Below are 25,885 nucleotides of genomic sequence, written 5' to 3'. Positions count from 1 at the left end.
TCCCCAGTCCATTAATGTGCGGCATTCATGTTTAATGTCTCACTTGGCGCACAGACATCCGACAAACACACACACACACACACACACAGCATTCCTCAATTGCTGCGAATCCTCTCTGATCTCTGAGCCAGTTATCGCTGCTATAATTTCCAGCATGCTGCCATAAATCCAAATGCAAAACCACACGACGCCCAGTCGTTAAAGTACACGGCCAAAGAGAAGTACTTAAAAGCCAGAGATAAGCTGCCTCCGATATGCATGAAGGAACCAGCCAGAACCACCAGAACCCCAGCCAGAGCCCGATCCAGAGCCAAAAGAACGACAGTCGGAACATAGAGAACAAATTAGCCAACAAGAAATGAGACAGCCAAATGGCAAGAGAGCATATCATTTAAGATGTACTTCCAAATAAATTACCCAATACAAGAAATATAAACAGAAACAGAAACAGAATCCCTGGAATACCAAATGAATATTGCCCAAGGCTAATCGAATGGAAGATACTCTATTCTATTGATTGGCGGAACCAAGAGCATCTAGACGATAATGACGATCAGACATTACATTTGACATATGTTCTGCCTTGGGGGCTTAAACGGAAAACATATGATAAAGATTCTTTTAAATGGTATCTCTAGGAGAACGGAAATCGTTGTCGAAGCGAAGAGGGGCTGAAGGGACAATAATGAAACGATAAAAGTATTCAGAAACGGTCGATATACGCACATATATTTGAGAATACAAAACACATGTGTTTGCTGTTTAAAGAAGAGGCACTCTCCTATGATCTCTTGAAAGACGATGGTCTTAAAGCCCAAACGAAGGCAAAACGAAGTGACTCCTTCCTTTAGTGTTTAAAGAAGAGGCACTCTCCTATGATCTCTTGAAAGACGATGGCCCAGTGACTCCTTCGAGAAAAGGGTATGTGCAAATAGCAATACTCGGACCTCTTGTTGTTGTTGTTTTTGTCTATGATATCAGCCACAAGAACAGCTTCAGCTACAGCTACAGCGACACCGACAACTACAACTACAACCACAACTTCAACATCGGCGACAACTTTGTTAAGTGTCAAAATAAATTCGATATTGTGGCTTAAAAAATGTTTATGGCCATGAGATAAATGCGCGACATTTGTGTAAATTACACGACAGCAACCACCAGCAGCCGCCGAAGCCGCCGAAGCAGGAGTTGCAATGCAGACGCCGCTCTGGCCACCACTGGAAGCCACGCATGCTCCCAAGGCGTTGCCTGCGACTGTGGCTGTGGCTGCGACTGTGGCTGTGGCTGTGGCCGTTGTAGGTGTTGCATGTGTTTTATGGCTCATGCGATCAACTTGTAAAACTGTCACGTTAAATTTGCGTTTTATGCCAAGCCTAAGAAGTGGCCGATCGATCGTCCAGAGAACACTGGAAAGAGATTCTAAGATCAGCGGAATGAGCTCCCAGGAAACGCTCCCAAGGAAGAAACGCCTCCTACAAAGTGGCAGAGAGTGTGTGGGAGAGAGACAGGGACAGGGACAGGGACAGGGAGAGCAGAGAGCAGAGAGCAGAGTGCAGTCAACCCGGCAGCAGCAATCGCTTATCAGTGGTGCAGCAGAGCAGAGCACCACATCCGCCGTTGAAATAATAGTGCAAGCAGAGCTTATCGCGGGGCAGAGCGCGAACAAGAAGCTGCTGGAGTTATTGCCTGGAGAGGAGATTGCCTGCCGCAGCGGTTCAGCGATAGACAGATAGACGGATGACATTTGCCTATTTACTTAGCACAAAGCAAATTCAAGACTCTGACGATATGGGCGACATCTCGTCATCAGCGTCGCCGACTCTCCCGCTCTCCGACTCTTCGACTCTCCAACTTCGTTTATACACACACACACACACACACATACAGCCGACAGTTGGTGACCGTCTCGTGCCGTGCCGATCCGATCCGTTCCGTTCCGTTCCGAGCCGATCCATGCATTCGCTTTTGTTTACGTTTGCTAATTGTTTGGATTTTATTGAATTTCATTGAGTGCCGCCGATGGGGACGGGAAAATTCAATTTGAAAATGCCTCATTATATGTACACATCCAAACAGACTTATTGTATCTGTGTGTGGTGTGTGGTGTTTGGTGTTTGGTGTGTGGTGTGTCGTGTGTGTGGTGTGGATGGATGATTGATGGAGGGGGAGCAATCGCCAAGCATCAGCTTTTCCACTTCCAGTCACTATTCTGAACTGTCTCTGGCATGTTGCCGCAGATCTGGTCGCGCTTATCGGGCTCCATCCGCAACAATCGCCCCATGATTGCCTCTCCAACTCCAACTGCAGTTCCAAAAGCGTCGGCGCCGGCAAGTGAATGTGCACCAAGCGCCAGCAAATTGGCCAACGAAATAGCCAGCTATGTGAGTCATCCGGCGTTCAATCAATCGATCAAATCAATCGAGAAATCAAACGATTGCTTTGGCTATCTATCGGAGGACGCTACTATTAATAGTTCACAGTTCATTGATCAGCCCCAACGCCCCCACGCCTTCCACGGCTCCACCCTCCGCCGGCTGGGGCTTATCATTCGGTCGGTCGGTCGGTCCGTCGGTCGGTCCGTCGGTGAAAATCCATTGGGGCAGAGTTTTACTAAATCAATTAATTAATTTATGGCCTGCCTTGGCTGTGTGTGCGGCAATCGTTGAGAAACAATCTTTCAAATGGCAGCAGCAGCCTCAGCCTCAGCCTCAAAGCCAAAAAGGCCAAACCCGAGCATTTTTTTCAATGTAAACACTTTGTGCAAGCCGGTCCAGAGCGGTCCTACCCGGCTCCACTGTGTCTCTGCATACAGGGTGATGCAGATCCAATGGACCCACCCCCCAATGGACCCAAGCGTGTCCAAGTAGTGTCGTATTCCAGTCACAGCTGTGTTTCAATTGCGTTTTTGCCAGCTTTATCCAATGAAATCATCGATTGGGAGTGTGGTTCTATGTTTTGCTTTCTTTTATGCAATTTTTAAACAGTTGACTCAGTACTAAAATATATAAATCAATGGCCACTCCTAATACACACTCGTGTTACTATAAAATACATCAAATGGCTTATAGTTTGTTAGATAGAATGATGTGTGCCATTCAGAGATTGCCCATGACATCATCGATTAGGCTTGTTTCCTTTAGTACTAGTACAATAGGTGGTATTCCATCCATTGTTCCATTCAATTCGAAACAATTAGTTCCAGAAAAATAAATTTATTTCAAGGATATATTCTCTATATCCCCATAATTATTCATTTAGCAAAACTACAGATTCTTACAGAGTAACACAAGGCCTTATTGCACTTAGACCAAACATATATTCTGGGATGATATGGAGCTATTTTTGATGGATCCTATCTAGGCTATCCTAGCAGGGCATACAAAAGTCTATCTCTCGAGGCCATACATATCTCTGGTGACAGTGCCCTGATCTATCAGATGTCCCGTTTCTGTTGCAGTGATCTCTAATTATGGAACCTTTCACCAGGTCAATATCGATAATGTGTTGATTGGAAAAGTATCTAAAAATTCTTTAGAAAAGCAGATGGATCTATAAATGGTTTACACATAAACGCACCATATATCTGGGGGATCGGATCGTACTCGTACAAGGCAATTATCAGTGCTGCATGGTGCTGGGACTTAATGGACAAATGCTTTCAGAGTGGCAATTAGATTAATTAGAGAACAAAATCAATTAAGACATCAACTCGAGTGCTTTTATTGGGAAATCGATTGATTGCATCACCCTGTATGTGGCATAGACGAGTGTACTCCTATATGTGTGTTTGTGCTTCTAAAACCCGTGCCTGCCATATCTGATGAGCATGAAGAGTCCGCGTCTTCGCTTCTGTCTCCGTCTCCATCTCAGTCTCAGTCTCCGTCTCCGTCAGCGGATGATTGTGCGGCAACTGTGAAACTGGAGCAGCTGTTCGGCCGGCCCCTGCTCCAGTTACCGCTCTGCTCCCACTCCCACTTGGTAGCAGGCACTACTCGCACTCGTACTCGCACTCGTACTGGTACTGGTACTCGTACTCGCACTCGTATTCGTATTTTCATTCATTGGTTAGGACGCGCACTCCAAAAGAGGTTTGGGGTACCATTATCTGGAAACCAAAGATCGACAGAAACAGAAACAGAGTCAACCCAAAAACGGAAAGTGAATGCGCCGCCAGTGCACACGCGTGTCGACCCAGAGCTGGGACTCGGACTGGAACTGGGACTGAGACTGGAACTGTCTCTGGCTGGAGGCTGGTTAGTTAGTAACCCACCCAGCAGCAGCCCAGCAGCTCGGTGGTTCCGTGGCATCATCATCATCATCATCATCATCGGCATCGTCGATTGTATCAATTCAATTGGACGCAGCAGGTGATTAAAAATTGGTTAAAGCTACAAAATTATCAATGTGAGATCGTCGATTGCCATTGCCCCGTGGCTGTTGTTGTCTCCGTCTCCGTCTCCGTCTCTACCCGTGGATGGGCCTTTGTTGGTGGGGGCTTGGGGCTGGGGGTCTGTCGTTTTCAATACCTTTGGGAGGCCGGCCTTAAAATACCCATAGTTGAGTCGTTTTATTTGATTTGTGTTCGATTGGATTTTAATTTGTAAAGTGGAGGCTAATTAGAGCGTCTCGTCGATCATTTCGATGAGTTTCACTTTTCATCTCTCTGGAATTGGGGGATTGGGTATCAGGGATTGGGTATCGAGATGGGTGGGGAGAGGAGGGAAGAGGGGAACCTTGGCCTAGCGTTGGCGTTGGCGTTGACTTTGGCATGGACGACATGTTGAAGTTGAAGGCTTTACCCACTGATCCAAATCTCGTTTAATCGTCCATTTTAAGGTCACCTCCTGGCTGAACAGCGACGGAGCGGAGAATCTGCAAAAGTTTTCACAGCTCCAGTGGGAGAACGAGACCCAACTGAAGGCCCAGGAGCAGGAGTTCGAGAAGTACTACTTCATAGCGATGGTGAGTGGCAGGAGAATGGTGGCAGAAAATGCCGAGAGACTGACGCCCATCCTATCACGCCTCATTCCACAGAAACATCTGGCCAAGGGACGCGACCTGCATGCGGCGGCCATTAAGGTGTCGGTTCTCAGCGAGAGCGCCGCCAGCCTGAAGACAGCTTTGGATCAGTTCGCCCAGAAGTTGGAGCTCACGCACGAGCGGTTCGAGGCAGCCGCCCGACTGCTGCACCTGCTCACCCAGCACCAGCGCGAGGTGGCCGCCCACGAGGAGCTGCAGCGCCTGGCCGAGCAGTTGGGCGCCACGCCCCTGCTGGAGAAGCACTGGCCGGCCATGAGGAAGAGCAACACTCTGCCTGCGGCCAGCAGCACGCCGGCGCCGTCGGGTGGCAAGCGCGGAAGCTATCGCTGCAGTTCGGGAAGCGGCAGCTCCTTTGAGGGCATGCCGGGCGGCAACTGCAGCTGTTGGCGCGAGAGCCGCCACCTGGAGGACATGGACGAGCCGGACGAGGAGGAGCAGGACAACGATTGCGATAATGACGCCGATGGCGATGGCGAGGAGCAGCAGTCGAAGATTGCCGACTCCGGAGTGGGCGTCTGCGACAATTGCGAGCGCAATCCGAAGCTGGCACGCATCTGCTCCTGCCAGAGTCTCAACGAGAAGAGGTGAGTGCTAGAGGGTCTATACCCCGTACGCTTGCTCATCCCTGGACTCCTTTTTCAGTCACGACGAGCTGCTCGAGGATGAGTGCTTTGAGCGACCTTCGAAGCGCTACATGGACATGCACTCGCCCATGGAGGCGAACGCCCATCTGCAGTGCCATGGCTCCAGTCTGGAACTGCCCAAGCTGGAGGAGCTCAGCTGCCTGGACCCCAAAATACAAAAGTAGGAAAGAAACTCTTTATCCATTTTAGAGCTGTCACTGATCTCTCGCATATCTCTTCCTCCTCCTCATCCTCATCCTCCTCTGCGCAGAACGCTTCTATTGATCATGCGCGAAATGATTGGTACCGAACGCGACTACGTGCGCTCCCTGTACTACGTGATCGAGAACTACATTGACGAGCTGCTGCGCGAGGACATACCGCAGCCGCTGCGTGGCCAGCGGAACGTGATCTTCGGCAACATCGAGAAGATCTTCGAGTTCCACAACTCGCATTTCCTGGGCGAGCTGGAGCGGTACGAGCGTAATCCGCTAAAGGTGGGCGCCGCCTTCCTGGAGATGGAGTCCAAGTTCTACCTGTACGCACTGTACAACAAGAACAAGCCCAAGAGCGACACGCTGCTGAGCGAGTACGGCAGCTCCTTCTTCAAGCCCAAGCAGCTCCAACTGCAGGACAAGCTGGACTTGGCCTCGTACCTTCTGAAGCCGGTGCAGCGCATGGGCAAGTACGCGCTGCTTCTGCAGCAGCTGGTGAAGGCCTGCCGGAGTGTGGAGGGCGCGGCTCTGCAGGAGATCGCCGCCGACGTCGAGGAGCTGCAGCGTGCCGAGGAGATGGTCAAGTTCCAGCTGCGCCACGGCAACGATCTGCTGGCCATGGACTCGCTGCGGGACTGTGACGTGAACGTCAAGGAGCAGGGCCGCCTGCTGCGCCAGAATGAGTTTCTCGTCTGGCAGGGACGCGGTGGCAAGAAGACGCTACGCCAGGTGTTCCTCTTCGAGGAGCTGGTGCTTTTCAGCAAGGCGCGCCGCTTCCCAGACCACAAGGTGAGTAAATGCGGCCTAATCTCCAGGAAGCAACCTCTTCATTCAATGGATATGTTTTGCTTCCAGAATCTGGACATCTACATTTACAAGAACAGCATCAAGACTTCGGATATTGGCCTGACGGCGCACACGGGCGATTCGGCGACCAAGTTCGAGATCTGGTTCCGGAAGCGAAAGCCGGACGACACCTATATGCTGCAGTGCATGTCGGAGGACATCAAGAACGCCTGGACCGAGGAGATCTCCAAGCTGCTCTGGAAGCAGGCGAAACGAAACAGAGGTGGGCATCAGCCACGAACCCCACGTCCAGTCCTGGCATATCTAACATTTTCTTTCTCACAGAAATTCGTCTGGCGGAGATGTCTTCGATGGGCATTGGCAGCAAGCCCTGCCTGGACATACGTCCGAGCAACAACCAGATCAGCGATCGGTCCATACCCCTGACACAGCTAAACAAAAGTGAGTAGCAGGAGCATGCCTCAATGCGGGATCGATTGGTAATCCGTTTTCTACGCAGCACCGAAGTTGCGTCACTCGGAGCTCGGCAAGGGCAGCATGCGGCGTCCTAACTCGCTGATATCGGAGAGCTCCCTGTCCAGCGGCACTAGCACCACCAGTGGCTCCTCTATCAGCGGCGGATCCTCGTCGGGCCATGGGGCGCACGAGAGCGGCCGGCACAGCCTGCACTTTGGCAAACTGCCAGGCAGCCACAACAGCAGCAGCAGCCACAGTAATGCCACACTGGAACTGATCAATGAGACGCAGGCCCTAAAGCTGAGCAAGGGCTGTGGCAGTGGCAGTGGCAGTGGCAGCGGCAGCGGCAGTGGCAGTCACAAGAGCCAAGAGCCTGCCTCCGAAGGCAGAAACAGCTCGTCGGGCAACGAACAGCACGGACACGGAAGCAAACGTCATCCCAAGCGATCGACGACAATCGTCAGCCAGCTGTCCATGGGTATTGAGCTTGAATTGTGCTATTTCTTCTAAGCGCATCCTGTTGCTTTTAGTTGTTGTTGTTTTTGTTGGCCCCTGTATATAACTAGAAGTCCTTCAGTATTACTAGAAACAAAACTGTATATAATCCCCACACACCACACCACACCAAACCTAACACGTAATCTGTGTATTCCGCATCCCGACCACCACTCTCCGCGCTGCATGTTGTTTGTGTCTCCCCCCCCGCCCACACGTCTCGACCCTTTCGACTGAATGATCCAACATGTTCTCACACTTTCCCCGTATCCCCCATCCAGAGAGCGGCATTGTCTCAGACATGTGCGGCACACCGGACCAGGAGCACGCGGCCGAGCAGTTGGCCGGCACAGGCAACAGGGGCAGCTGGTCCACATCCACCGCATCGGCAACGGCATCCACTGCGAGCGCCTCGACGGTGATCCTGCGGCGCTACAAGTCGTATGCGCATGCGGCCGAATCCGCTGCCCCGGAGAGCAGTAAATAGGTTCTCGGCCAGGCCAGGCCCTAGGTATACAGAAGAACGATTTATAGCTTTAGCAGAAGAACGGAACGGTTTCATCGGATCCAGTTATAATATACGATACGATACGATACGATACGATACGAGTTACCATAATCATTATAATTTTTACTTCATTTTTTTTTTATGTTATTTATTATTTATTACATTATACATTTTAGTTGTGTTAATTTGTCATAATTAATCCCTATTCCGCATTTGATTTGCCTCTGGGTGCATTCATTATTCTCGTTTCGGAAACTAATTGAAATTATTGAATTCAATGTGTCAATGTCGAAATACATATTTCATAGCTCTAGGTATCCGCCCCACACAATCGAAAAGTTGCACACATTCACAAAACAGAGACAGAACAGAAACAGATCAGGGGAGCGGAGCGGAGCGGAGGCGGAGCCATGGGCGTGGAGTACCGACTGCCCCCATCCCCCCTACATATCGAGATCGACGAACTTCATTACGTACAGTTAGTATGTAATGTAAAACTAAGTGCCTACCATTAGAATATATTAAACGAAAAAATATTCATAGATCTATCTTATAAATAACTATATGCAATAAGCAAAAACTTAAATTCAATAAACGTTGCTTGAAATGTAAAACAATTGCATCAAATTTCCTTCCCAAGCAAATTCTTTCCTCCGCGCTCTGCCTTAGAATTCCCAAGTGTTTTTTTTCGGGCTTTCGCATATAAATATGCGAGCGGCGAGTTTTAACGAACTTGAGATGAAGAAGACTTTACTACCCCGAACCATCGTGTGGGCCTTTGCCAATTTTGGTAAAGGGGACGTAATTCTGATTTAAGTTTGATTCTTTTTTTTTTATTTATAAAGCTTGCATTTAAAAAAATAAACTTTTGGCTTATATAAAAAACAACTGAAATGAGACCGAAGTCTGCTAGCCGCCGTGCAGCGTCGATATAAAGAGCACATTGTCGTTTGCTTGCAGCTCGTAGTCCAGTTCGCCCTGAAAATGCAATTTCTTAATACCGGGTCACACCAAGTAATGGCTATAGCTCACCAGTAGCTCCCAGTCAGTGTCGTTTATCAGAACCAAAATGCCGGGTCGCCTAAACAGAGTACAAGACAATCCATTAGAATCCATTAGGAGATATTCGCTGGCATAGCCCTCGCCACTTACACCGTGTCACCTTGCAGGAAGAGTTCCGGCCGCTCCGTTAATATGTTGGCATGCATCCACTTCAGCAGATTGGCAATGGTCCCTGGAACAAAGAACCGCACTTTAGGACACACTTGCTCCGCATCCAAGATGCAGCATACTGACATTTTTTATGGCCGTCCAGGAAGAGCTGCCGGCGCTTGATGTTGCCAAATAGTAGCTCCGCTCCGGCGCTAAGGGAATGTGGGTTGTTGGCATGAAGTGTCAAAGACCACCAGAAGATAAGTATTACCTGAATTCTAATATTATTTTAAGATCGTCCATATGTTTACAATTGAATCAGTGTGACCGCGGCTTAATCGTTAAGATATACCGTCTCATTTAAAAAATATACCGTAAATATACTGAGGAATTAAAGTTACATTTTATTTTATTTATATATTTATATTGACTTGAATTATTGAATTTATTGAATAAATATTTATACATTGGTGCATTGGCCAAAGGGTGAGTTCAAAACGCAACTTAAAAAATACTGCAAAACAGTGTTGCAAAGCTCAGCGCCGAGTGATAGCTTTTCAGTGGCTTCGATAAACATTTTTGTAATTGCGTTCTTCCCACGAAAACGGCGGCATTAATTTTTTCTTTCGCAATGGACTCAAACGATTTAACTTTTGGCGAGGGCATCGAATTTGTTCTTAAGAACATTTCAATTCAGTCTTCGCAGCGTCAAAGCTTCAATAAAGACGCCGAAACAATCCAGAATGTATTTATTCGTGCCATTTCAGGCCGCGATCTCGCTTTTAGACACGCTTTCAGAGGCCTTTCGTTGACTGGCAGCAATCTGGATGGATCAAAAATTGATTTGCCAGATGAATTTGACTTGTTAACCAAAATGGATCTGAACTGCACCTTGCAGCCAGTCCCCAAGACAGGCCACCCAGGCTATGTACATCTACGCGTCAGTGGCAGAAACGCACCCACCCACCTGGTCGATCGGCGTTCGGGCTTCGACTACATTAGTCGCGATAAGCTGCAGGCCTGGTTCCGCCAGAACATATGCGCGGTAATGCAAGAGTTGCAGCACATTCGCTGCCAGAATGGCCGCGTGTATGCCCTGAAGTACATTGCCCTCGGCTACGGCGTGGCTCACACCATAATGGCAACCTGTCGCGGCGATCGCAAGCGCAAAATCTACTTTGACTTTGTGCCAGCGTTTGAATTCCTAGCCAGCGAATGGCCCCAGGAATTGCCCAACCATCAACACAATAATCGCACCTGGTTCGCTGTTCCTCGTAGCATCCGTGACAGGAATGCTCGGAAGGATCCACTGACCTTCACCGTCTGCGCTCCGTACTGGGAGCGCATGGAGTTGGAAAAAAAGAACAATCTGAAGAACACTATGCGCCTGATGAAGGCCATTCGCAGTGCCCATCATATGAATTCTCTGGTCAGCTACATGATCAAGAGCATTTTTCTGAACTGCGCCGAATGGAAGTATATCACATGGAACCAATCTCCCGGACAAATACTTATTCGTGTAAGTGTTTAGAACAAGCATATTATTGGTGGTGGCTTTGCTAGATCTCTTTCCTCACACAGATGACCGTACGTATGATTTGGAGCCTTTTTGAAAACCGGTTGCCATTTTACTTGGTGCCGGGATTGAATCTCTTCGAAACGGTATCCAAAAGCCAAAAGTCCGACTATCGGAGAATTTTTAGCCGCATTATTCGCAAGCTCATCAAGTGCCGCGATCGCAATTGCATGACTCCAGACGATATGGCATTCTTGTTCGGTATTCGTTACTACTGAGATGTCCTGATGTTCTACTCATTAACATATTTTTTATAACACATTTTTTTTAAATACTTTTTTTTTAGAATTTCGCAGTATATACCTGCCACGCACTGAAGCATTTTTTTTTTTTTCGTTTTTTCTCAAATCTGTAATAAAACTATAAAAGGATAATCGGTTTTATTACTGTTTTTGGCTCTTCGTCTGCTTCTCGGAGCCGGGACTCTGATCCAGCTTAAAGTCGATGGGCTTGTCGTAGCCCATGATCCGCACATAGTGCTCGGGATCCTCGAACAGTGCCGGGTCAATGAATAGAGGCCGCTTGTTGACCAGAAACGAGGTGAACATGCCAGGCACTTCAGGTACAGTCACGTCGCCGGGCCGGAATTTCGTCTGCAATGGGAGAAATTACGACTTTGAGCACTTAGAGACCCCACCCTTACAATGGGATCAACTCACCTTGATTTTTTGCAGCAGGAGCGAAATCGTTGTGGCGGTATACTCCTCGGTAGCGGGGTTGTAATGCAGCTCGGTAACATATTTCTTCGTGATAAAATGCAGCAGCAGCGGCGTCACGAACGTGAAGAAGCCGCCAATGGTGCAGAGGAACACAGCCATGCCGGTGCCGCCAATCTTCATGCCCTGCTCCAGCAGAATGGGCTGTGCGGCAATGCCGGCTAGGCTTGTGCTCAGCGAGAAGAACTTGACCAATTTCATGCGGGGAGCCAGCGTGCCGTAGTAGACTCGCTGCAGTTCGGTCTCAGCGCCCTTTCCGGCAGCCTGATCCGCCAGCCGTCTGCACTGTAGATTCTGTTGCTTATATTGTTTCTCTTGCTGGAGCGGCACTGCTGTCCACGCGGATCCGCCGAACCTGCAGCTCGGCGCAAGGGGAATGTGGCGTGCAGCATTTCCAAAGGCCACAGCAAAATTTTTGCCACGGGGCAGCGCTGCACGAAGCGAGAACATTTTGTGCAACTTTATGTGTCCCTATTTCGTTTTTAATTAAACGTAACACTACGTTTTGCCCACTATAAAATAAATAAAACACGTTAAATAACACAGAAACAGCTGTGGCTGCAGTTAGAGTGCCCGTGCTGTCGGAATACCGCAAACGCGTCGTTCCTCGAACGCGCGAACCTACTCAACAACGAGTTTTTGAATTGAAAGACCAAATCAGTGTTGGAAAACAAAAAAATATTTATATGTATGAAAGTAGGCAAAAATTTCAAATTCTGGCTTTGCTGGAGGGCGCGCGCGAGCTGGCTAGAACGCCTTGGGTGGAAGTAACACAGCCGATACCCTGTTCCCCGCACTGCCGCAGGACCTAAGAAACAACTGTCGGACAGAGACTACTCCATCCATGCCATTCATGCAAATGGATGGTCACCAGCTGACATCCTGGGCATGCCCAATACTATGGCAGCGACGGCTCCCGGCCACGGCGGGACTAATCCCATCCCACCTATCACCAGCAGTCCTAGTGACTCTAGTGACCTAGTGATTCTAGTGACTGTTTGTTAGACGAATTTACATGGTAATCTGTTCACCAAAAGTATTACAAATAATTTTTAAAAATTAAACAAAAAAGTTATAAAATAATCTTTTGAAGGAGGTAATTGTATTCTTATAGTAATTATTTAATTAGTATACGCTAGAGTATAAAGTTGTTCGATTGGAACATTAACAGGTTTGACTGGAGCTTCGGAAATCCTTTCATTACGTCTGTGGGCAGTGCTCTCATGGCACATAATCTATCGTATCTGTTCACGGAGTGCCAGCTTTTTATGTAATGCTCTTCCCCGCATATTGTAATTGATTAACAATAAGCGAAGCTGTGACATGCCGTCGCCCACGCTGCGGTGCCATACAAAAACAGTGGCAAAACGCGAATGTATGTAGATTCGAGTACGAATTAATATGCTTGAATTAATAGCAATTGATGGCGGGCGGGCGTGTCACAGGATGCTATTGAATGTGGTCAAAATATACAGCACACATATATTAAACATACATACACGCACACATAACATTCATTGTATATGTACATACATATGGGGGTGGGGTGCGTGGTAAAGTGTGGCTCTAGTTACGTATACGACATGGGTGCACATGCAATTTGTCGCTTTTGGTTGTGACCACATTTTTAATTTATGTTGCTTTAATTGTTTAAATGAAATTGCCAATGGAGGCTATGGTTGGAAGGGCCACTCTTTTTGAGTCGACCGCCCCAATTGATGTGCCACGTGCACGCCTGGATGAACTGCACTAGCAGCTACTGCACTGCCATATCCTCCCCCCCCCCCCCCCCCCCCCCCCCCATTCCTTTCGGGGCCAGATCTTGACAGCGCTTTAATGCAGCGTCGAATTTGATTGGGCTGCATCTGCATTCAGGCGTTACTAATCAACAATTTTCAAAGTGACCAAAAAGTCACATTTGATTTTGAATTGCTCCGCGCAGGCTGGCCTGTCCGTTCATGTCCATTCCTGATGCCTGACTCGGTCACAGCTCAACTAGCTGACATGTCCGTCTGCCTCTCCTCTGCACCTCCCTCGCCCCATCGGGCAATCCTTTTGTTATCCCCGCCTTTTGTTGTCATTTCATTATTGTTATTTCATGCATCATATTCATGCCCCATCCACCTTCCACCATCCACCAACCCCCGTGCCCCAAACCTATGCTATCCATGCTAGTTGTTGCTGCTTGCCAATTGTTTGGCCAAAAAATTTCCCATGCACTCGGCAAAATAATTCATGGCAAAAGAAAAAAAAAGAGAAGCCGCGCACAGTACAGAAAATCGCTGGATAGGATGGAATAGACAGGAGACATGGATTCTGGGAGAGGGAGCAGCATATTATATTGCATATGGCTCATTCAAATTCGCTGTGATATCAATTTATTTTTGTGCTTTGGCGGCGACCCTTTTTTTGGCGCCGTCCTCCATCCAAAGCACAGCCATATATGAGGAATATTAGGAGCACTCCTAAGAGTCGTATCCCAATCTTATTGACCTTAAAACAGTTGAAAAAAAGTTACACAGGACACACAAAATTTTCAGAATCGCTGATTAATGGCATTTTTATTGAAGTTGATGAAGTTGGTCAAAAATATAATTTTCCTGATTTGTTTGTATGGTGCTGAATGCTGTAATGGTTTTATTTATTTATCAAATTATGCACTACAATTATTAATATTTATCGGGAATTATTCAAATATGAATGAATGACCCAACAAACGGGACGGGTCGATGAAATGCTGAACGAAATGACTCGAAAAGATACACTCAACTGAACTTGAGCTGGATTTCCCCTCATTTCGCTTGGAACTTGTGTTCTGTTCGAGCATTAGTGCATACGTTCCACTGCGATTCTGCTCGAGCCGGCCACAACTTATACGAACTTAACTCTGCATACGCAGGGGAGAGGCAGCTGGTTCGAGGTCCTTGAGTGGGAATGGAAGTCACACTGCGATTCTGCTCGAATCTGACACAACTTATACGAACATAACTGTGCATACGCAGGGGAAAGGCAGCTGGTTCGAAGTGTTTGAGTCCTTTCCACATGCGTTCCACTGCGATTCGGCTCGAACCTGCCACAACTTATACTCGTATTTCGTATATATAACTGTGCATAGGCAGGGGAAAGGCAGCTGGCTCGATTCGTCACTCAATTCATCCCCATTTCCCCTTCTATTTCAAAAAGGCCGCCGACAGACAGACGCACCTTGCTGAGTACTCTTCATTATCGGATCCCATCTATCCGCTACAGGGTGTAAAAATGGCTAAAACTATATTAATTTATAATTATTTTTATATAAAATGTACAAACTACAATTGGATCAATTGGTGGAAACACTTTTAGACTAGCTAAACCCATTACGATCGCTGCAGCATTGCTTCTTGACCAAAGTCTGGCAGGCAAATTTGTAATCTGAACAATTCACTTCCAAAGTACTTCCGCGAATCTACATATCTACATCTACCGATAATTAGTCAGTATGGCTCCTCTCCGTAAGAGGGCGCACACTGCACGACGAATAGTGTGTGTGAGAGAGACAGACAATGAGTAATCAAGCGCATGGAAGGCGTTTCGTAACCACTGCAATTTCATTTGTTCCTTTTGGCTATTATAATAATCTGACCTGATCTGATCTAACTCTCGTTTTATCCCCGAAAGCCCGTCTAGCCGCCCGCAAATCCAAGAAGTGCTGGGACGAAAGAGAAGTAAATGCATATCTACAAGGGAAGGGAGAACCTCAAAGCGAACTCCACATGGACCTGTAGAAGCCTTGCCCATTTAAAGGAGTTTTTGAAGCGAAGAAGCGAAGCCCAAGGAGTCCAAGAAGAGCTGGGAGCTGGCAGGCCTTCCAGTCCGTCCAATTCAGAAAAAGAAAGCTTTAAAACAGAGAGAAGTTTGCATAAAGTAATGGATTGATACGAATGGAACTGTGGCTTCGAATTGCGAATTGTATGATCCCTGGAACTTTTTAAGGTTACATTTCCATTATTACATATATTGCCTGCGATCAGAGTGGGAGTGAGGAGTGGAAGTGGACTATGATTCGACCCGCTCCGCCTCAAATGCAATTAGGACCCATCCGCTTTACAATTAATATGCTAACGAGTCGTCACTCCTCTTCCCCTTAATCCTCTCTTCGTAACAGAAAAGTGACAAAGGGAAAGACCTTGGCAGCTTGCAAAATCATCAGACGGAAGAGCTGGGGAACTGGGGAGCTGTTGGATTTAGGGGGCAGTAATACGATATAACTTTGACTCCGTAATTGTAGAATTTGTAGTGCTCGTATCAGTGTGGCCACGAGATACGAGACGTGCAATAAATCATTTGAAATTCAGGGGTTCTAGGGTGGGAGAGATGCGTATGGCAGTTCCGACCGTGGGGGACAGTAAGGGGCGTGGCTAAATGCTGAACTAAATGCTGGAATAATTACAAGCTTAAACTATGCGCATATTCAGACCCGTCCGAGGTCCAGGAATGCATACACAGTGCGTATACATATGTATGTATCAGTGGATATAAAGGAAAAGTGTCGGAGGTGGAGGTGGAGGTGGAGGGAGGGGGGCTCCCACAGGTGGGCGGCAACCCCACCAGGAATTTCACCCAATTCCCAGCATAATTCATGTTCACGCTCCCCCGAAGCCATTATAATGGTCCGCTGCGATGCGGAGTAAGTACTCCGCAAATTGGTAGTTCATTTCGAGCACATTTTGGCCTGGTGGTGGTCCTGGTCCTGGTCTCGGTCCTGGTGCGGGTTATTAAATTGGTTTATAATTTATACGCGTACGCGTACGCGAACGCGTACTCGTTCGCTCCTTCAAGTGCCAGCTCGTAATTTCCCATTTAATAAAGACAAATGTGAAGCAAGTGGGTCAATTTTATGGCCACCGATGCGATCCCTGAGTTATGGGAGCAGCGTAGACGAAGCCCTTTTGAGCAGTTGCCTAGCATCCGCTGCGGTGCATATTCTCGCAAGGACCAGATCCCAGAGACTTGCACTCGGTGCCACCTCTCGCACTCCATCTTCCCCTCCGGATGGACATGTATCCAAGGCGACGACAAAGCAAAAGTTTCGCCATCTGTGCAGAAATAATTACTGACAAAGCCTTAAATATTAAATTACACACTTATTTATTTTGGACCGCCCAGGACACGAGCCCCAGCCTGAAGCTGATGCTGCTGCTGCTGCTGCTGCTGCTCCGCCAAAGACATCGACAAGGACACTGAAGCGTGTCCGGGCCCCCCGCACGTACAATGTCCTTGTCCGGAGTGGTGCCCGTAACAGTGTACGCAATGTCTTTGGCCGGCTATTCAAATACCTCTTTGCCCGACAGCAGCCCGTACTCTGTGCTTCGTTCTCCACTCCACTCCTTAGCGCCACTGCCACAGCCACTCCAGCAGTGCCACTGCCACTGCCACTACCACTGCCACTGCCACTCTGGTGTTTACTTTGTGGTTATTTTGAGGCTACAAGTTGCAACTTTAACATTTACGAGAAGGAAAGCAAACAGCAATAGTAGCAGATGGAAGCCCAGGAGCAGCAGAATAAGCGGAGCGGCATCAGATCCAGCTAGGAACAGACAAGTGCACGTAGATGTCTGTTGGTGTCCCCCATTCCTAGATGGGATGTTGTGGAGTGTACGATGGTTACCTTAATCTAATGAAAATTAAATGGCTGACGGGGCCCTTCGATCTGCGTGGAGGAGACGGAGACTGCCTTTAAGCGAGTGCCCTTCATTAGCCCCCGTCCGAGTATCGTGGGCTGTGGGCTGTGGGTTCTGGGTTCTGGGTTCTGGGCTCTCGGCTCCCCGCTGTGCCTGGATGCAGCGGCAAGTGCAACTTAAATTTCAATGAAGCCCAAAGTGAAACCCCCTCGTGTCGATCCCCCGCCTGTCGTGTCCGAGCGGGTCCGAGCATGTCTGTGCTTCTGCTCCAGCACGCACTTGGCTACCAGCTGTCTGCCAGCGTTTAAATCAAAATTAAACCCCCGAATATAAGCTTGTATGTGGAGGGAATGGGGGTAAGAATGGGAGTAAGAATGGGAGTGGGAGTGGCTGCCTGAACAGCTGCCTCTGCAGCTGTAACAACCAAGTGTCTAAAGTCAGTTGCCATACACTAACTGCTGCAAGGATGCTGCAAGCGTCTGAAACAGTTTGCAACAATCTGTAAAGTAATTTTAGGTAGAAACCTTTTTGTAAATATAAATATGTATATCAATAACAGAGCAAGCATTTTCCGAGTTTTAAAATGCTCAAGTGCTTTCTCTGTCTCATTCTCAAGGAATATATTTGTTCATTGTATTTGTACGTATTGTATTTTCCACAGGTCCACGTCCACTCATTCCATATACATACATATGTATCTGTTGGACAGCTGAAAACATGAACGATAGCCGAATATGCGCATTTTCGCCTTCGATGTACAAAAAAGGTAGAAAAAGAAGATTTTTCCCACTTTTTTTTGCGATTCGATAGCCTATATCTATGTATATTTAGTACAAAAGATGGGGTTCATCGCGTTGTAGCGTTCATAATGATACCAATAAACATGGGGTCGTGAACCTGCGCGCAATAGAAGTCGACTTTGGCTTAATCTAGTAGAATGCAGTAGAAATTGGCTCTAGAAGCTGTTGGCTTCGGAATAGCTTTAGATTTCGGTCCAGAGCCTACAGAAAACATTTCAGCTCGAGCCCACAATAATAATGATTTATGTAAGCGATGAATTCCTTCCTTGCTGTGGCACGTTGTGCAGAACTAGCTCTCTCTCTCTCTTTCTGCTGTTGCGTATACGTAACTTTACATTTGTCGGCGTATACCAGCGATGCAACAGAGCATCCACGCTCTCCACGTGTGGGCTTGTGGGAGTGTGTATCCGTGGCGATTTAATAAAAATAGATGAGTAAACTGGCATTAGACAGGTCTCATGCCTTGTCTCTCTCTCTCTCTCTCACTGTCTCTCTCTCTGCGGGACTCCTACGGCTGGCTGAGGGCTGTCTCCCTTGCACACACTCCATTGGCTTTGTGCCGCTGCCATACTTGAAGCGTTACAAATTCAACTTTAAGCGTTTTGACGCTAAGTAGTTGATGGGGCTCCCGATCCTTCGGATGGGAAGCTTCTGCTGCTGCTGGTGCTGGTGCTGGTGCTGCTGCTGATGCCCCTGCTGATGCCTGGGCAACCACGATTGAGTGCACTCCCACAATATTTCCTCGGCATATATCAAAAGTTATAGTTAAAGAGTTGCATGTTGTTTGACGCCATATCCCCAGCATAGCATGTGAGTGGAAGCACGAGTGTATCCTCGCAGGAGCAGCGTCATATCCCCCTGCAACGTCACAGCGCACTTCCTTCCGGCACTTTGACTGGGTGCTTTCACTTCCCCACTTCCCCACTTTGCCACTCCCCCTTCCCTTTCTACTTCCACTGACTCCGGCTTGCTGCTTGATTTTTCACTGACTCCGGCTCTGTTTCGTCTGCAGCTGGATTTGGCCCTAGCCATGGCCATGGCCCTGTCTCCATTCATGGGTCCTGCCCGCATGCACGCATCCTTGAAGCCAAATTGAAGTGTTTGTGCCGAGCACAAGTGCCCAAAATGTGCATGAAAACAGCTTACAGCAGCATGAAAATTTCTGACAAGATGTCAGCAGGAGCCCAAGCTGGAGCTGCCGCAGGAGCACGAGCTGGAGCTGGAGCTGCAGCAGGAGCTGATGCCAATGCAGGACGCTCGAAAACGTCGATGTGCCTGCCAGGGCAGCATGATGATGACGATCATGATGAAGATGAGCTTGCTGTTACGCACATCGTTTGACTTTAATATTGCGCTATATTGTTGCGCATACTTTTCGTTCCATATTAAAAATAGTACAGCAGCTTCCTTTGCCCCCAATGGGGGTGCTCCAAAGTGCAACGTCGGAGAATCATACAGCTTTTGCCCTGAATAAAAAACACCACAAAAGTCAGTAAAACTAAAAAAAAACAGATTTTTTCTTCGGATTGCACTAGAATCGAATCAGCAAAAGTACAGTACTGCAGATTTAAGCACTGAAAATGGTGGGGTCTCTCAAGGCCGCAATCGAGGAAGTGCCAGAACTCGGCTAAGATCGGACTTGTGGGGCACACACACCGATGCGTGCTATCTTCCCCCGTGAGATGCAGATGCATCTGGCCGGGGTCGTATCTCCAGCCGCTTTACGATGCAACCCCGAATCCCGAGCAAGTGCTTGCCGTGGATATTCACAAGCGAACTTTATTCATTAGCGACATCGACATCGACATCGACGGCCGGCCCCTAGCCCTTGGCACACACACAGACAAGTTTTCCGACTCGTAAACGAAATAAGTTTTCCTTTTCTGCAGGAGTTCTGTTATGAAATTTAAGCAAGTTGTCATAAAAATGTCGCCCTCCAATCGACACTCTCCCTTGGATCGGGCGTGGGGCGCAGGGCGCGGGGCGCGGGGCGCGGGGCGTGGCATGCGGTGGGTGTCAATCCGCAATCCGCACTGCAAAAGTTGCCCAAATCCGAATCCACAGTGTGGTTGCAGGCAACTTTTGCTCTTTCCGGTTCGTGCTGCTGGCGCCACTGGAGGAGGAGGTGCCACACCAGATGGTGCAGCATTGCGTGCAAATTGTAGTTGTGGGAGTCCTCAAGCCCCTTCCCTCCCCGTCCCAGTCCCATTCCCAGTCCCAGTCCCCGGCCCTGTAGTTGCAAATAGTTGTTGCTTTCATGCTTCCTTGTTCGCCGCAACTTTTGGGCTGGCCCGATTGACACCTTTTGGGAAATGTGACAGCTTTAACGGAGCCTGCAAGACTTGCAGTTTAATTTGTTGCCTGTCCAGAGTTGAAAGCCTACCCGGGGCGCCTGCCGCCTGCCGCCTTCAGCCTTCCGCAACATCATCATCACCATCTTTTTGGTGGCAAGTTGCTTGTTGCCAGGTGCTCGGCGCTCGCCAACTTTGCACAGCAATTTAATAGATGGCATTGTAGTAACAACAATGGGAGGTGCTCCGGGAGAGGTGTGCGAGGACGAGGGCGAGGACGAGGAGCTCTAAACGTGCCCAATGCGAGATTCCAGAGAATTCGCATAAAAACTTTCGCCCTAACTTGTGCAAGTTCTTTTAATTTTAATTAAACGGATGAGCAGCAATTAGCGAAATAAATCTGACAATTTTGCAAATGAGCCAGCCTGGCGCCACTGCCTTGTGCTGCCTTGGTGCTGCCTTGGTGACTGGTGAGTGGGCGCATCCCCAGAACACAGGACACAGGACACCAGCCAGATGCGGAACAGAAAAAAATATGTTTTTCCCGCCTCGGTGGGTGGGAGGAGGGATTGGTTGGCATTAGCCTAGTTTCGTTCAAGACCTGGGGCAACAGTTCGAATAACCATTCCAGCAAGCCCAATAGGAGAGGGGGATGGGATAAATCCCTCTCCTAGTAGTTGAAACTCGCTTAAATTCAAGTTAAGTTAATTCCAGTCCCCCAGCTGTAGTTCTTCTGGTTCTCTGCCATTTTCCAGCGCGTTTTCCTGCCAGGCGTAGGAGAGTTTTACTCTGGTTTCGCTTTTGATTTTTTTTTGCCTGTTGCGGTTTTGCCTTTGCCCCCTTTTTTATGGCGCTTTATAGTCATTTCGGCTTTTAATTGAGGGCGCTTACTTGCATTTTCGTTGTCACGTTTACGATTTCACTTCAGGGTCCTTGCTCCTCGACTCCTTCCATCCAGAGGCGCTGGATAATTCCTCGCAATTTGCTCAATTTTTTGCTATCTTTGCATTTAATTACGAAAGTTTTTTAATTAAATTACTGCATAGAACATCTGTGTCAAATTGAGGTTTTTCTTCGTATGAACTGGAATAGAGCGAAGGCCGACCGGAAGAGTTAGAGGAGCTGGTGGGGCTTTAGTCGGTGGGGATTCACCCTGACTAGCCCACTTTCAAGTGTGATCCACACAGCCCCAGTAATTTATCAGCGACAAGCACGTTTACAGCGATAGTCACTTGATCAGGGGTTGCTCTAAGAGTTTCGAAAACACCCATACGACTATGCAAATGGAATCGAAATGGGCGATGGGCGATGGCGCTCATGGGAAGGTACGCACTATTTTCTGGAATAATGTTTTTTTTTCATTTATCCTAGACTGGGTGGTAATTAAAATACGTTCAAAGTCTTTGCACAACCCTCTACTGACTTCCAGTTGAAAAACATCGATGACCAAAAAATCCCCTCAACCCATATGGATGGTAGCTGTACGGATCGCACCTGTCACATCTTTGACTTGCGTCATGGCATACGAGTATCTAAGCAGACTCTTTGGCTAGCCCTCTCGGGGAAGTCATTTACAAACAACGCTCAGAAAAATCACCTCGAACCGTGTTGTTCATATATGTACATATGTATGAATGTAGCTTGTCGGGGGGAAAAAGCTATCGCCCAAGGGCCACGCGGTTTATCAGCGACCAATAAGAGCGGCTCTAGGCCCAGATCACTCCCAGTTGATCAACAGACACGGTGCCAGAATGATCGCAACGTGGTTCGTGCTGCTTGCTGTGGCGCTCACAGCCGTCGCTGCCGATGTCCCGGTGGTGACGAGAGCCGAATGGAATGCTCGGCCAGCTAGTGGGGATATTGACAGCATGGAGACACCTCTGGCCCGAGCCGTGATCGCCCACACGGGCGGAGGCGGCTGCAGTGACGATCAGGGCTGTGCGAACCTGATGCGCAATCTGCAGCAGTACCAGATGACGAGGCAGAGGTTCTCCGACATAGGCTACCACTATTTGATCGGCGGCAATGGACGCGTCTACGAGGGTCGAAGCCCCAGTCAGCGGGGAGCATTTGCCGGTGCCAACAATGAGGGTTCCTTGGGCATCGCGTTCATGGGCAACTTCGACGAGCAACCGCCAAGCGATGCGGCCCTGGAGGCTGGGAAGTCTCTTCTAGAGCAGGCTGTTGGGCAGGGCCAGCTGGCGGAGAGCTATCAGCTGCTGGGGCACCGCCAGGTGAGCGCCACAAAGAGTCCCGGGGATGCATTGTACACCCTGGTGCAGCAGTGGCCCCACTGGAGCGAGATCTGAAAGGAAAACGATAAGCAGATGCGATAGGGACGGGATGGGGCTTAGATTTAGACACGTAAAGACCATTCCTTACACATTTATTGTAAATATAATTATGTATAATTTGTTGCTTGCTTAAATACGAATACTAAAATTTTAATTTTGTTGATCTGTTTCCGTTTTATTTAATCGAATTTCGACTTTCACACCGCTGTTCGCGCGACAATCTGGTTGTTGCCGCATTGCTAAGCTCCCCAGGAGCACTGGGCCACAATAGAGATTTGAGACATCACATAGCGTCATTCACTGAACCTGAACTTCCATAAGAAACTAAGCTAACTATACAGACCCTAGGAGAAGCACAGAACGAACGAACCAACGAACGAACGAAGGTAGAACAGCGCAGGTAATCGTAATGGTAATCGTATGGTATGCAGAAGAAGAATGCGCTAAACAAGAGGTAAACAATAGTCGGCGACTTTTCGGCCGATGCAGTTACAGAGTATAGATTACAAAATATAAAACAAGGAACTATACAAAATTCGTAAACTTAGTACTTAGGTAAATTGCTCTAATATAAACTCCCGTTCTCGCTGCCGCTTCCGTTGGTATTGGCAGCACTCCCGCTCACGTTCCCATTCTCATTCTCATTCTCGTTCTCATTCGCAGTCCCATTTTGTTCGCCACTGGACAGTGGCAGCTGTAGCAGCCATTCCCGCTTGGCCAGGCCCTCGGCCGTCTCGCCACGCTGCGCGCACAGGGTCTGGAAACAGGTGGTCAGGCCAACGCTGGGCGTGAACTCGGCCCGCTCACGCAACTCCTCCTCGGTGGCCAGCATGATGCAGTCATCGTCGATCTCCTCGCTGTCCGCATACGCCAGCTGCTGCTGCTCCGCTCCGCGCTTCTGCTGCACGATGCTGTCGCTGTTGCGGCGGAAAGAGTCGTCCGACTTGCGCAGGAAATTGTACAGCGCCACGCACCCGAGAACCACTTCGCGGATATGCTTGTCGCTAACGCGCAGAGGCTGCGCCAAAATGGGGAACATGTTGCAGAGAATCCGCATGGTCTGGTCCGCGTGAGCATTGACCTGCTCGAGAGCGTCGAGCACTGACCGGTCCCTTGGCCAGTTACGTGTGGTGACCAAGTATGAGGTGGCTGGCAGCACAGAGTCCCCGACAAAGTAGTAGCCATTACGATGCTTTGACTGCGCCTCCAGGGCGTGCATCTTGTGCTCGATCAGCTCCACGGCAGTGGTCTGGTTGTATATATCGTTGGGGCGACTGTTTGCCGCTCGCTCCACCTTCGCATACTGGAAATTGTTGTCGGCATCCACGATGCCCGTGAAGATGACGGTGGCCCGCTTGCGGTCGTCCCCATTAGTGGTACTGCTGGCCACATTGCTCTGCAGCTGAATGCTGCGCATGAAGAGGTTACCCACGCACTGGGGTAGGCTGTGCTTGCGCTCCATGTCCGTGGCCGCATTGCGCCACTGCTCATCAGTCTTTGGTAGTGTCACGTATTGGTCCTTGAGGTGCTCGTAGAAGCCCAGACAGATATTGGCAATCATTTCGTTTATCACAAATTTCGAGGCACGGAAGCAGTAGTTTCGACAAGAATGCACTTCACCTGTTCGAAGCGAAAAAAAAACATATTATACCATTTTATTGAGGTGCAGTTGCCTCAAGACTGGATCGATCCGCTTACCCGTTGCCAAATACTTGAGCGTTATGGCCAGACGCTCCTCGGCGCTGAACGATTTCTTCTTCCGCTGTGGCGCATACTGACTGATGATCGGCTCCAGCTTCTGCACTAGGTAGCGGAATTGGCTCTCGGTTATGGCGAGGAAGTAATTCAAGTGATAGCACTCGTCCTTGCGCGACTGCAGCTCGTTCAGCAGATTCTCCTTGCTTAGGAACTCGGCCTGGTTCTTGCGCAGCCACTCCTTGGTCCACTCTAGGCGCCGCCGAGTGTTCAATATGCCGGCCAGGTCGAGAGCGCTGATTTTCGATGTCTGGGGTCGCGACAGCACCGATGTGCGTGCCGCCCCACCCACTCCGGTGGTTCCAGGTGCCAGTGCACTGCTGTTCGCATGTCCATCGCTTCGCTCTGGTCCAGGGGCGTTGCCTTCGTTGCCATTGCCATTGCCATTGTCCTGCGTGACCCCAATTGCAGCGGCCACGCCCACGCCCACCTGATGACTGCCAACGCCGCTGCCGCCATTGGCGTTGCCATTGGAGATGCCGATGCCGACACCGCCGCCGCTTCGATTGACATTCGTGCCTCCGTCGCGTTCGCGCAGCACGCCAATAACCTTTGATTTGATTTTGTCCATCGAACAGCAGTCGCGAGTGCCTGGAATCGAAATAAATCATTTTGAGCTGGATTCGATTTTTTTGTTAGCCCGCACATCCGGAGATTTGCAGTGGAACAGATTTGGGCAATCTGGCGAACCCCTGCTCGCCCAGAAATCGCACCACCAGAAGCTGTCACCATCACCACTGCCCCACCTCACTCGGCTGCTGCCACTGCCACCGACACCGCCGTCGCCCACTCGCACCCCGAATGCAGAGTATGGTCGTGTGTTTGTGTGGCGTTTTGTGCAACAAATCGATTTTTACTCACCCTCACTCTCCGCTGCGCCGAACTGCCTTTCGCTGCTGCTGCTGCTGCTGCTCCCGTTCCTTCGTCGTCCGTCGTCGTTGCTGTGTGTATAACCAGTTTCGTTCTTCGGGAGGGGGGGGGGTCGTGGAACACACTACGGCTGTTGTATAATTAGAACTGTTTGCGGCAATATATCTGCCCCAACTGCTATCTTAGCTCTGTTTGTCGAATTTGCACGTAGATTTTACTTCTGCATCGGTCATCTGCCTCGACTTCTTGCTTCCACTCAGCCACTGCCTATGCCTCTGTGTCTGTGTCTCTGTCGCTGTTTTTGCTTCTTGGTGCGACGATACTCGTACCAATACGAAATACGAAAGCAATTTCAGCTATTTCATATCGGGTTTGTGCGTTTCAACGAATTTTCATTCGATTTTCCACTTCCCTGCTCACCTCCTAGCACCTACTTGCCCGAAAACCACATTTTTCCCTATTTTTTCACGGTGATGTGATGTTGCTTTTTCCCCCAATACGAGCCCCACCAGCTGGAACGCAGTGTGACCTATTGATCAAATATACGGCCTGACCCTCAGAAATATACGGAAATATAAATATACCGTAAATATACTGACGAATTATTTGTATTTAAGTTGCAAC

General features: G+C 48.9%; 6 protein-coding genes across 7 annotated transcripts in view; 3 read left to right on the top strand and 3 right to left on the bottom strand.

The window, feature by feature from the left end:
- LOC6597181 (pleckstrin homology domain-containing family G member 3) overlaps positions 1 to 8,359 on the top strand; it is a 48,386-nt gene extending 40,027 nt beyond the window's left edge. The window contains exons 1-9 of one of the 2 annotated variants that reach the window (XM_002022323.2): positions 2,258 to 2,384; positions 4,840 to 4,965; positions 5,038 to 5,627; positions 5,686 to 5,847; positions 5,938 to 6,670; positions 6,737 to 6,950; positions 7,013 to 7,129; positions 7,188 to 7,622; positions 7,921 to 8,359. In XM_002022323.2, coding sequence (XP_002022359.2) covers positions 2,283 to 2,384; positions 4,840 to 4,965; positions 5,038 to 5,627; positions 5,686 to 5,847; positions 5,938 to 6,670; positions 6,737 to 6,950; positions 7,013 to 7,129; positions 7,188 to 7,622; positions 7,921 to 8,126 — 2,685 coding nt within the window. In that variant the 5' untranslated portion in view covers positions 2,258 to 2,282 and the 3' untranslated portion in view covers positions 8,127 to 8,359. Of the gene's footprint in view, positions 1 to 2,257; positions 2,385 to 4,839; positions 4,966 to 5,037; positions 5,628 to 5,685; positions 5,848 to 5,937; positions 6,671 to 6,736; positions 6,951 to 7,012; positions 7,130 to 7,187; positions 7,623 to 7,920 lie in introns of those variants that run through there. The other variant, XM_026989565.1, reaches the window with a different exon arrangement.
- A 605-nt stretch (positions 8,360 to 8,964) lies between these two features.
- LOC6597155 (ubiquitin-related modifier 1 homolog) lies at positions 8,965 to 9,629 on the bottom strand. Its single transcript, XM_002022324.2, has 5 exons — positions 9,571 to 9,629; positions 9,444 to 9,511; positions 9,300 to 9,381; positions 9,180 to 9,228; positions 8,965 to 9,125 (listed from the first exon to the last, which is right to left on the bottom strand). The coding sequence occupies exons 1-5, from the start codon at positions 9,600 to 9,602 to the stop codon at positions 9,057 to 9,059; spliced, it is 300 nt and encodes a 99-aa protein (XP_002022360.1). The 5' UTR covers positions 9,603 to 9,629; the 3' UTR covers positions 8,965 to 9,056.
- A 399-nt stretch (positions 9,630 to 10,028) lies between these two features.
- LOC6597156 lies at positions 10,029 to 11,223 on the top strand. Its single transcript, XM_002022325.2, has 2 exons — positions 10,029 to 10,818; positions 10,881 to 11,223. The coding sequence occupies exons 1-2, from the start codon at positions 10,174 to 10,176 to the stop codon at positions 11,091 to 11,093; spliced, it is 858 nt and encodes a 285-aa protein (XP_002022361.1). The 5' UTR covers positions 10,029 to 10,173; the 3' UTR covers positions 11,094 to 11,223.
- Positions 11,224 to 11,240: 17 nt separating this feature from the next.
- On the bottom strand, positions 11,241 to 12,119 carry LOC6597157 (transmembrane protein 70 homolog, mitochondrial). The gene is made up of 2 exons (XM_002022326.2): positions 11,535 to 12,119; positions 11,241 to 11,468 (listed from the first exon to the last, which is right to left on the bottom strand). Exons 1-2 carry the CDS (start codon positions 12,039 to 12,041, stop codon positions 11,259 to 11,261), a joined length of 717 nt encoding a protein of 238 aa, XP_002022362.1. The 5' UTR covers positions 12,042 to 12,119; the 3' UTR covers positions 11,241 to 11,258.
- Positions 12,120 to 21,810: 9,691 nt separating this feature from the next.
- Positions 21,811 to 22,790, top strand: LOC6597159 (peptidoglycan-recognition protein SD). Its single transcript, XM_002022328.2, has 2 exons — positions 21,811 to 21,870; positions 21,983 to 22,790. Exons 1-2 carry the CDS (start codon positions 21,811 to 21,813, stop codon positions 22,649 to 22,651), a joined length of 729 nt encoding a protein of 242 aa, XP_002022364.2. The 3' UTR covers positions 22,652 to 22,790.
- LOC6597160 lies at positions 22,713 to 25,758 on the bottom strand. The gene is made up of 3 exons (XM_026989626.1): positions 25,253 to 25,758; positions 24,335 to 24,982; positions 22,713 to 24,256 (listed from the first exon to the last, which is right to left on the bottom strand). The coding sequence occupies exons 2-3, from the start codon at positions 24,960 to 24,962 to the stop codon at positions 23,202 to 23,204; spliced, it is 1,683 nt and encodes a 560-aa protein (XP_026845427.1). The 5' UTR covers positions 24,963 to 24,982; positions 25,253 to 25,758; the 3' UTR covers positions 22,713 to 23,201.
- Between the last annotated feature and the right edge of the window lie 127 nt (positions 25,759 to 25,885).

This window comes from Drosophila persimilis, unplaced genomic scaffold (assembly GCF_003286085.1).
Source record: "Drosophila persimilis strain 14011-0111.01,24,50 unplaced genomic scaffold, DperRS2 tig00000431-arrow-pilon, whole genome shotgun sequence".
In the NCBI taxonomy this organism is placed as follows: domain Eukaryota; kingdom Metazoa; phylum Arthropoda; class Insecta; order Diptera; family Drosophilidae; genus Drosophila; species Drosophila persimilis.
This window is presented reverse-complemented; position numbering and strand designations above follow the sequence as displayed.

Excerpts from the sequence above, each read along its gene's own strand:
- LOC6597155 (XM_002022324.2), bottom strand. The coding sequence starts at position 9,602 with ATGGACGATCTTAAAATAATATTAGAATTCAG. Across the intron at positions 9,382-9,443 it reads CCTGGACGGCCATAAAAAAT|GGACCATTGCCAATCTGCTG; the intron begins GTCAGTATGCTG and ends TCTTTGTTCCAG. Across the intron at positions 9,229-9,299 it reads TTCCTGCAAGGTGACACGGT|GCGACCCGGCATTTTGGTTC; the intron begins GTAAGTGGCGAG and ends TACTCTGTTTAG.
- LOC6597160 (XM_026989626.1), bottom strand. The coding sequence starts at position 24,962 with ATGGACAAAATCAAATCAAAGGTTATTGGCGTGCTGCGCGAACGCGAC. Across the intron at positions 24,257-24,334 it reads GCTCAAGTATTTGGCAACGG|GTGAAGTGCATTCTTGTCGA; the intron begins GTAAGCGGATCG and ends CGCTTCGAACAG.
- LOC6597159 (XM_002022328.2), top strand. The coding sequence starts at position 21,811 with ATGGATGGTAGCTGTACGGATCGCACCTGTCACATCTTTGACTTGCGT. Across the intron at positions 21,871-21,982 it reads ACTTGCGTCATGGCATACGA|CTTGTCGGGGGGAAAAAGCT; the intron begins GTATCTAAGCAG and ends GTATGAATGTAG.
- LOC6597157 (XM_002022326.2), bottom strand. The coding sequence starts at position 12,041 with ATGTTCTCGCTTCGTGCAGCGCTGCCCCGTGGCAAAAATTTTGCTGTG. Across the intron at positions 11,469-11,534 it reads TCCTGCTGCAAAAAATCAAG|ACGAAATTCCGGCCCGGCGA; the intron begins GTGAGTTGATCC and ends CTCCCATTGCAG.
- LOC6597156 (XM_002022325.2), top strand. The coding sequence starts at position 10,174 with ATGGATCTGAACTGCACCTTGCAGCCAGTCCCCAAGACAGGCCACCCA. Across the intron at positions 10,819-10,880 it reads CCGGACAAATACTTATTCGT|ATGACCGTACGTATGATTTG; the intron begins GTAAGTGTTTAG and ends TTCCTCACACAG.